This window comes from Bombus affinis, chromosome 5 (assembly GCF_024516045.1).
Source record: "Bombus affinis isolate iyBomAffi1 chromosome 5, iyBomAffi1.2, whole genome shotgun sequence".
Lineage (NCBI taxonomy): Eukaryota > Metazoa > Arthropoda > Insecta > Hymenoptera > Apidae > Bombus > Bombus affinis.
In genome coordinates, this window is record NC_066348.1 from 14,566,533 (window position 1) to 14,576,876 (window position 10,344).

At 28.3% G+C, this 10,344-nt stretch overlaps 3 protein-coding genes across 6 annotated transcripts; 1 reads left to right on the top strand and 2 right to left on the bottom strand.

Moving 5' to 3' along the window:
• Positions 1-32: 32 nt before the first annotated feature.
• Positions 33-1,704, bottom strand: LOC126916031 (acyl carrier protein, mitochondrial). 2 transcript variants are annotated; one of them, XM_050721383.1, is made up of 3 exons: positions 1,429-1,704; positions 711-827; positions 33-361 (listed from the first exon to the last, which is right to left on the bottom strand). In XM_050721383.1, exons 1-3 carry the CDS (start codon positions 1,585-1,587, stop codon positions 182-184), a joined length of 456 nt encoding a protein of 151 aa, XP_050577340.1. In that variant the 5' UTR covers positions 1,588-1,704; the 3' UTR covers positions 33-181. The 2 variants fall into 2 exon arrangements, with proteins under 2 accessions (XP_050577340.1, XP_050577341.1); XM_050721384.1 differs by lacking the exon at positions 711-827 and adding an exon at positions 872-979.
• A 275-nt stretch (positions 1,705-1,979) lies between these two features.
• Positions 1,980-8,096, top strand: LOC126915955 (TBC1 domain family member 9). Of its 3 annotated transcripts, none has more exons than XM_050721207.1 (19): positions 1,980-2,078; positions 3,125-3,291; positions 3,421-3,594; positions 3,668-3,764; positions 3,842-4,031; positions 4,110-4,186; positions 4,275-4,331; positions 4,404-4,608; positions 4,693-4,898; positions 4,985-5,271; positions 5,338-5,541; positions 5,616-5,947; positions 6,105-6,260; positions 6,330-6,515; positions 6,588-6,776; positions 6,958-7,120; positions 7,180-7,536; positions 7,612-7,733; positions 7,802-8,096. In XM_050721207.1, coding segments are annotated over exons 1-19 (3,390 nt in total). In that variant the 5' UTR covers positions 1,980-2,076; the 3' UTR covers positions 8,021-8,096. The 3 variants fall into 3 exon arrangements, with proteins under 3 accessions (XP_050577164.1, XP_050577162.1, XP_050577163.1); XM_050721205.1 differs by lacking the exon at positions 1,980-2,078 and adding an exon at positions 2,085-2,248; XM_050721206.1 differs by lacking the exon at positions 1,980-2,078 and adding an exon at positions 2,085-2,248 and having other exon boundaries at positions 7,204-7,536.
• Positions 8,097-9,407: 1,311 nt separating this feature from the next.
• On the bottom strand, positions 9,408-10,143 carry LOC126916038 (40S ribosomal protein S21). The gene is made up of 4 exons (XM_050721393.1): positions 10,013-10,143; positions 9,867-9,924; positions 9,604-9,739; positions 9,408-9,526 (listed from the first exon to the last, which is right to left on the bottom strand). Exons 1-4 carry the CDS (start codon positions 10,080-10,082, stop codon positions 9,461-9,463), a joined length of 330 nt encoding a protein of 109 aa, XP_050577350.1. The 5' UTR covers positions 10,083-10,143; the 3' UTR covers positions 9,408-9,460.
• Between the last annotated feature and the right edge of the window lie 201 nt (positions 10,144-10,344).

Genomic DNA, 10,344 nt, shown 5'->3' on the forward strand with positions numbered 1-10,344 from the left:
TGATATTAAATTAGAATAAATACAAGGCAATATAATTTAAAATTCAATCTAGTGATTCATTTTATTTTTATTATATTTATATTATATACAGAATAAGTAAAGTCTAACTTTTACTTTCTAATATAATGATTTTAAAAATAAAAAAACTTGTCTAATGAGATAACTTATATTATGTTAATATTTATTCGTAAACATCCTCCCTATCGGCAACGTAACGTACTATATCCCTAGGTCGTAAAAGTTTCTCTGCATCCATATCTGGTATTTCAAAGCAAAATTCATCTTCCATGGCCATTATAATTTCTATGTGATCTAAGGAGTCCAAACCAAGATCGTCGATAAAATGAGAGTCCAAAGATAACTGCACAAAGTTAATTTTCTAATTATAATATGCTTCAAAAATTGGTAAACAATTGAATTTATGCATATATGTATATATATATATATATATGTATAAATTTATTACAAAGACACTACGATTCAAGCGAGGTATTAATTAATAATTTCTTTTTTCTGAGAAGCTATCTATATCAAGGTGTTCCAACAGATATAGAAAATGAATGATAATGCTATTAAATATTACAATTTATATAAAATATGATTAATAAACTTATAAAAATTAAATTTTCAACAGAGATTGGTAAATTTTATCATTTGCACAATACTTTCACAAGTATCTTTTAATGTTATATTATCTTGTGAATAGATACCTTCTGAGGATCAACTTTATCATAGAGATTGAGTACTAACAGTACACGCTGGCGAATAAGATCAAGCGATAATGGTGCAGCATGACTGTACTGGCGCACCTGCTTGACTCGTGTGCCCTGTAAAATAATAATATGTAAAAAGAAATATATAATTGTACAACCTTTTCATCAGTTATTTTATCAAAAGCTTTGACCACATTTAAAACACGATCTTCAAGTTCCTTAGTTTTAGGTGTTGCACTGTACAGACGTACAGATTGTATGTTTACCTATATATACAATATCATCATATATTATTCACGTGTCATAAAATAAATAGAACATATATATAACTAATATAATTATAATAATTCTATTATATATATTACAAAGCTTTTAATAGACATTATAGATGAATAGGAGAAGTATTGATTTTGAGTATATAACATGACAACTCTATATTTCTCGAACATGATAATATTAATGAAAGAAAATTTAAATTTTGGTGTCGTAAGATTGAATTTTACTGACTCTATTACTTTACGGATATTCAATCTAGTTAAAACATAACATACATACTAAACTAATGAAATATTCCGAATCTTATACTCTGAATACATTTATATTCACTGATTTCTTAAAATTCAGGTTATTTTGATTATATAATGTTCAAATTGAAGTACAATGTAGAAATGACCAGAAGGAATTTATGAAAACCATGGAAAAAGGCAGTGTTTACCTGCGGTACATGGGTGATGATATTTTGTCTATTACAGTGAAAAAATCGTTCATTTAATTGAAGTTGTGTAATGGCACTTCGTAAGCACGTTTGTCTGATCGAATTTCTAAATGTACCGGTATTTCTCATTAAAAGACGGACTCTTGCGAGAGACGCCATTTTCTCTACAATAAAAGATCTCCCAAGAAGACGTAACTTATTCCCGTACCCCAACTTCTACCGTATCGTAATTTTTACTACCACGGTTGGTTATTACTTAACAAGTTTACATGAATTAGAAATTGTAGCGACATCTACCTACAATATATTTACTGCAAAGTAAAAATTATTTTTGTAAGATTTCTCTATATATGTACACATACATAATACGTTAACAATTATAATTGTAAAAGATAATATTAACTTAATAATTACATAATTATTTATTTATAAATTTTGATATAATGATTTATATGTCACAATAATATTATTTATAATCATATTTTATTCAATTTGTATAATATATAAGAAATGTTAAAATGTTTCTCAGAAGATAAGAAATTTTTTGTAAAACAAGAATGTTGAATATTTAGTAACATTTCAGATTGAGAATATGGCGAAATTGCAGGAATCGACGCAGCTGACAACGACCGACTCGTAGTGGAGTTCATGTTAGTATTTATCTTTGGCAAGTATTTTTTTCTGCTGACCAGACGGCGAATTTGCTAGTGTCTTGGATAAAGTGTGCTTGAATTCGTATCGTTAGTGCCATATGTGCTGGAAGAACAGTGGTCAATATGTGGGTGAAGCCACAAGAGGTTCTACTGGCAAATGCTCTTTGGTAAATTGATACGTGTATACGATGTTCAATGTTCCGTTACAATTACTGTTTACATCGTACGTCAAAGACAGCTGACAGACGTACACTCAAGGATTTAAGTAATTTTCGAGCATTTATTTATTTGCCAGAGTTCTACAAGCTTATGTATATACTAGTCTAAACAGAAAAATAATTATCTTTTTTTAATTGATTTGTCATTTTTGTATTGTATTTAACATAATATTATTTGTTTACATCTCGTAAATATATTTGACGGTATTAAACGTTACGTGTCCGTTAGATCTTGTTAGTTAGAGTTACTATCGTTAGAACCGTAAATCATCGCTAGATGTATTTTCTTACGTTATACATCATGCAGTGTAGGAGTATAAATTATAATACATTGTATGTGGGAGGGTGTATATGGTTTATTATCGATAACAGACATCCGCTTTATTAGAATCATTTCGTCAATTATTATCTATGACATTAATTCATTCTCATTCGGTGATATGAGTAAAATACAAATGAATTTATGAATAAAATATAAATGAAAAAAGGTGAAAGATATTTACAAAAATGTAAATATAAAATTATGTAAAGTTGTTGCCTTTTTTTTGTAATATTATGGTTTACACAATAAAATTGTGGCCTTTACTACTGAAGTTTATTTGTCATATCTTTATTGTATTTTTTATGACTCGTTTCTACTTTAAAGGATTTATGTACCATACAATTGAGTTTATAACACTTCACTTTTATGTATTTTAAAAATACTTTGACATTACACCTAGTTTTTTTATTATGTTTTTTGAAATAAACAGAATTTATCTCATGTGTTAGAATGATTTTCAAACAGGAATGTTGTCTTTGAATTTTGTTGTCTCTGTCATGCAGGGTAACAGAACAAGCAACTGTATATTTTGTTTTACAACGCCGTAAAGGACATGGAAAGACAAAAGGCCTTACTTCTATATTGGTGGGGACATTGGATAGCGTTTTTGACACTAAACCTCCACCATTTAGAATATTACATCAAACGCCATCATCAGAAGTTTATTGGGGTAAAATATTTCAATATAAATCAATAAGATAAAATACTTATATTTTTTATAGTTTCTTCATATTATATTAATATAAGAAATTGTTATTATAGATAAAAATCTTTTAAAAATAATTTTTTTAACTTATAGCAGTTGCATGTTCCTTGACACATGAAGAAATTTTACAAGATTGGGAATGGCTTCACTCAAACTTGATGGATACATTAACATCATTTGATACTGAAGAAGAAATAACTGAATTTGTTTGTTGTAAAATACAATCTATTATTGCAAATAATATACCAGACTGTCAATTTGCTGACGGTAAGTTGTTATGAGAAATTGATTAAAAAATAAAATTTTTGTATAGTATTATTGAAGTCTATGTTATCCACAGAAGAAGATCCAGAATCATTTAAAACCGTATCTTTTAAATTTCATCAACTTTTCAATATACCAAAAGAAGATAAATTGGTCAATTATTATTCATGCAGGTACTTGTATAATTAACTTAAAAGTATATAAAATTTCAATAAAATTTAGAAAATCTCATAACGCTGTATCTTTTTAGTTACTGGAAATCTCGTTTGCCTAGACAGGGGTGGTTATATTTATCAATAAATCATATGTGTTTTTATGCCTATATATTGGCAAGAGAAACAAAATTAATTATAAGATGGGCAGACATTACTGAATTAAGCAAAACTAATTCCATCTTATTTCCAGATAGTATACGTGTTGTAACTAGAGACAATAAAGAGGTAAATAAGATATTGTGATTGTTTATTATTTATATTATTACACTATCTGTAGCATTCAATATTTTATTTCATTTGCAGCATTATTTTTCAATGTTTCTTCATAAATCAGATACATATTCGTTAATGGAGCAGCTTACAAATATTGCTATGAAAAGGTAATATTATTTATATGCAATAGATAAGAATGTAAGAGTATAGATAGAAAATGTACTCAATAAATTAATGTTATTTTATTTTTGCTAGGCTTATAGATGAAAAAAGTGGCTTTAACGAGGATAGAGAACTATTAAATAAACTGAGGTATTTGAAGTCACTTATAGGTTTCTGAATAAAATTTGTGTACATTGATTATAATGATAATTATATTTTCAGCAAAAACGTACCTAAAAAACCATCCTTTTTAAAAAGAGATCTTGATGCAAGAGCACATTCTGAAGCTTATAGATTACAATTCAGACTACCAGGAAATGAAAAATTAGATGGTAGTATTGATGCAACATTATGGACACCATACAATAAAAGATATGCCTGGGGAAAAATATTTCTTTCCCAGAATTACCTTTGTTTTGAAAGCAGAGTAAATATATTGATTATTTTAAATAAATGTAAATATGTATAAATTTATGTTTAATTACGTAATTCAATATCCATTTCATTGTAGGTAAGAGGATTAGTAAGTTTAGTTATACCTTTAAGAGAAGTAAGGCTTATTGAACCAGCTGAAAATCAGTCAACTAGTACAGGAATAGACAAATCTATTCTAGTAACAACTGCTCGATCGTCGTTTTTATTTGCTCAGATTCACGATCGAGATTTTGTTGTTCAGAAAATATCTGAATTATTAGCAAAATCTAAACTATCAAATTTGTAAGTTTCCACTTAATATTTTTAGTTTTGACCATACAATTTAATATGTAATATATCTATATAGTAATTAATATATTTTCAAATAGGAGCGTCGATCACGCATTTTTTCATAACAGTTTACATAGTGATAGCAGCAATGGGGAAACTAAAACCGCTAATGACTGGAAACCACAACCACCATTAATGACTCTGTTTAAAGCTCCATTAAGCAATGAAGCGACACTAAAACAAGAAGCTAAAGAAAAACAATGGGAACTCCATTTTGCAGAGTATGGTAGAGGTATTACAATGTACAGAACAACAGAGACAGCAAAACTTATAATCCAGGGTATACCACAGTCTCTTAGAGGAGAAGTTTGGCTTACCTTTTCAGGTAATGCAGTCAATATAATAATTACCATATAATTGAATGATATAACATAGTTCAATTTATTTCTAGGTGCGTTAAACGAAATGGTAATGAATCCAGGACTTTATAAATCGTTAGTTGACCAATCATTGGGTAAGTCTTGTCAAGCAAATGAAGAAATAGAACGAGATTTGCATCGTTCTTTACCCGAGCATCCAGCATTTCAATCTGACACTGGAATCAGCGCTTTAAGAAGAGTTCTTTCTGCATACGCTTGGAAAAATCCACAAATCGGTAAAAATTTTATTCGTAAAATTTATCATTATAAAGTTTTCAAAAATTATTTAATCTTAATTGTCTTAAAACAGGCTATTGTCAGGCCATGAATATAGTGGCTTCAGTTCTATTGATCTATTGTTCAGAAGAATCTGCTTTCTGGCAGTTATGTAATGTATGTGAATCGTTATTACCTGATTATTATGACAGAAGAGTAGTCGGTGCTCTTGTTGACCAAGGTCTTTTAGAAGAGCTAGCTGCTGAACACTTACCAACTTTACATGCTAGATTGCAGGAACTTGGTCTCATTAAAGTTATATCACTTTCATGGTTCTTAACCATATTTTTAAGCGTTATGCCAACTAGTAGCGCAGTAAATATAATGGATTGCTTTTTCTATGATGGAGCAAAAGTAATTTTCCAGGTATAACATATTTTATGTACATATATTTTGTTTTTAGCTCCTTAATTATTTTTTATTAGCGAAGATATTGAATTTTATTGATATCCTTTCTAATGAATACAGAATAAAATACATACAGAAGAAATTTGAAGTAAACAGGTCTTTCTTCCTGTGTCAGATAGCATTGACAGTACTGGAGTGGAATCAGGATAAATTGTTAAATTGCTGTGACGATGGTGAAGCAATGCAGTTATTAACAGATTACCTTGGGGGTGTATTCAATGATGAAGGACTTATACTTCCTAGACCAGTTGATAGTGCTGCTCCTAATAGAGTAAAAACGCTTTTATGCATTTGTTATATTTACGGAGATTCATGATTTTATTTGTATTTATTATTTTAGAGTATATCTGTTCAGACTTTAATATATGAAGCATATTCAAGATATGGATCTTTGACTATTGGTGGAATAGAAAGACTTCGTTTAAAACACAGGCTTAGGGTAGTTCAAAGTTTGGAAGATGGAATCGAGAAAAATGTAATTAGAAGTGTTATTGTTGACAAATATATGACAATGGAAGAACTGCAGGTATTAATATATTTAAGAAAGTATACGTTCAGAAAACACAGATGCTTAAAAAACAATGATATCACTATCTAGGATTTGTTAAGTTTAGTAAGAGAAGAATTAATGAGCCAACGAAAATCTGAACCTGATCGTTATGATCCAACACAGCCACCTTATGAGGCATATAAAGTAGATTTTGAACTATTTAGGATATTATTTGGTGGCTTGTCTCCATGGGGAAAATGTAGTCAAGCTGAATCTCTTGCCGCCCGATTATTTCGTGTAAGTTAATCGAATTTTACAAAATAATTTTCTACTTTTAAGTGTAGTTATTTATAACAAAAAAAGAAAATTATGAAAAATAATAGATAATATTAGAGAATTAACATCCATGTGTATGTTAGTTTTATTGAATAAGATCAAGCAAATACAGAAAATGTTCATAAGTAGTATTGTATATCAGTTAATGGATCGTAATCGTGATGGACTACTGAACTTTCGGGAATTAGTACAAGCGATTGGTATGACCGCAACTGCAGATTTAACACAAAGATTAAAACTTTTATATACTCTGCACTTACCACCATTACTTACACCTGTTGATTTCGAATCGCCAACGCATTCTGGTAAATATTATTTTATAATTAAAAGCATTATAATAAGAAACTGTTTATTGTTACTTTAGACAAGTTAAACATATCAATATTAGATGGTGCTGAAGTAGCAGCAGAAGCTACAGATTTTTTTGACAGTATGGAACAAAGCGTTGCTTCTTTAGAAATGCCAGTTAGTTTAGCGGAAGAACCGAGTATCGGTACTTTATCTCGGTCGACAAGTTTGACCAGCCAGGGAGATCAATCATGGGAAGTTCAAAGCATGGGAAGCTTACGCTCCATGATAGCATCCAAAGACAGCCCACTGGATCTTAAAACTGTGCCAAAAATGTCACAAAGACATTTCATTGCATTATGGAAAACTCTTTATGACATGTTCCCTGCACAACCAGAAGAACAAGAAACTTACCATTGTATAGCTTCAATAGGTAAATTACACACATATCAAAGTGCTATTACTACTTGAATCCATATTAAATAAAAAACATTTTCCTTACATACAGGTACGCTTTTACTCCAATTAGGCGATGTTGGTAAAAAGTTTTACGTCGGTCGAGATGAGTCTGAAGACAGTTTACTTTTGGCAGCTATTGCTGTTCAACAAACACCTCCAGCTGTGGAACGGGTAACATATTATTTATATTAAGTTATCTTAGAGTATATTATAAATTGTACATAAAACATGATTTTTAGTCACATGATCGCAATGGGAATCCGTCAAATGTAGTTGCATCTACTGGTCCAGATTGGTCAATAAGTGTCGAACAGTTCTTGGCATCTGCCTTAACAGGTCAAGCTATAGTTGATTTTTTTAGTAAAAGAGCAGATCTTTCAGAATCGATTACAACTTTAAAAAATCGTAGGTTTAATCGCGTTCATTCCTTATCAGACACTCCTGTGTTAAATGTTTGATACGCAGGTTTAACTGTTTACGAGAATAGTGTAAGATATATGTAAAATTTATAAAGTCATAGATTGCCTTGAATAATTGACCAGTAATTTCGTTTCCTAAGGAAATTTCTACATTCATTGCAATTAGATAAATAAATCTTAGTTAAAAGATAGGTTTGTAATGTGCAAAATACATTTTTGTAAGAAAATAGTAGTTAACATGAATTTAAAAAAAATTATAATATAATGTTTCAATGCAGTAATTCAAGTAGCATCTAAATTTTACTTGGTATTACTCTTATATTTTTTATTGATTCCGAAATTACAGATATAAAAAACGTTTAGTCCTTTATATCTTTAATATTATTGCTTTTTCTTTTTTTAATAAGCAATATTATGTACTAATTTACTTTAAAGATAAAATTTTACTGCAAATGTGATTAAGAATTAATTATTCTTTCAAAATTATTAATCTTTAAATATATATAAATCTATTGGCCTAATCATACAATATAATAATCATACTGATCAAAATCGAAAGATGGTATCAATAGAATATACTCAGGGTAATATGTCTGACATGTTAGTTCCAAATCAGTTCCATCACATTTTAACAATATTCATGCTTGAAGATGAAGTTCCCAATAAATGATACTAATATAATATAACAGAAATATTTTTTAGAATTAAAGTGTATTGAATACTTACAAGTTTCCATATTTTCCCAATTATGATATGAGGGAGATATGCACAAAATCATGAAATATTTTTACTCATTTAATAGATGTACTGTTTAATCTCGCAAATATATTAAAAATTTCAAAACATTAAAAACAATAAAAAAAGTATTGTACACTAATTTTTGATTACCAATAATTATAATAATAATTCGTGTGTGATAAATTGATATTTTAAAACAATATGGTAATCGATCAAGACTATACTTATACTATATACGTCCTTAAAATAATATTAGATAAATCTTCAAAATATTTAAGAATTTATACTATCTCTTATTATTCGAGGCGTTACATGCATAATACAAAGTTTAAAACGGATATATATTTTAAAACATTTGTAAATGTTTTTGTTAAATGCAGTTAAATATTAATATTTGAAATCATACTTTTTTGACATATGTAACTATATTTTTTAAAATGATTTTTATTTTTATATAATCATTGCATACATAATTTTTTAAACGGAACTAGCGAAAAAAGTTATTCCATCGTAACAAGCATGAAATATCTAAAAATTTATCTTTCTGTATCATATATATGTATATAATGATCCATTATTTCATATGTAAAACTCTATGTACAAATTATATAATAAATGATATATATAATAGAACTTTCATAAAATTATATGTACAATGGAAGTTAGCAGTTTGATTCAGTAATACACATTGTATTAGTTTTTTTTATATTTTTATTGAAAGAATAAAATAATTATCATAGATTAAAAATTTTTTGGTAATATACCATCATTTTTTGCAAGTCGTACCAAACAATCATCAGATTCACCCTGAAAAAATTAAGAAAGCAGCTATTTAAAAAAATGCTAATTTCTACCAATAATTAGTACAACAGTAAATAACGTACCATACGACGAATAGCGCCACAAATTGCATACATCTTTTGAGAGTCAGTCATGCGTCCAGTTTCAGGATCAACATCAGCAATACTTAATTGAATGGATGCATGATCCTTGGCATGAATGATACGATTACTCGATGAGCTATAAAATACAATTTATATAAGATTTATAGCCGATTTAACGTTAATTTATAGCTATATTTGCACTTTTTATTTAAAGAAGGACATTGTTATATTATTAAAAGCAGCAATCCACGTGTATCACATACCATTTTCTTGGTATGTACAAGTCAACAAGTACTCCGTTGTCGTTCTCCATTTTTATATCTGTAACAGAGTTTAAAATATATAATATACACTATGTTTTGCACAGAATTATAACACTAGGAGCTTTTAAATTAAGATATATTCTTACTTTTGAATGCTAAATGTGCAAGGTAAAATGGCTCCGTACGCAAAAGAACTTTTCCGATAACTGTACGCATATATGCCAGAAACTAAAATCACGCTTACCAACATTGACAATAAGTCTCTATATATTTCTAGAGATTCAAATATATTTCTAATACATCCATATGAATACATATTAATCTGATATTAATTTTATAGTTTTTATGAATGTAAACATAATATTTGTAAACAATATAAACATTTAATCGATTATATAATATAATTAATATAACAAAGTAACATATGAAATGACTCGTAATATTTCTTTACAAAACAATAAAAGAATAAAATATTTTT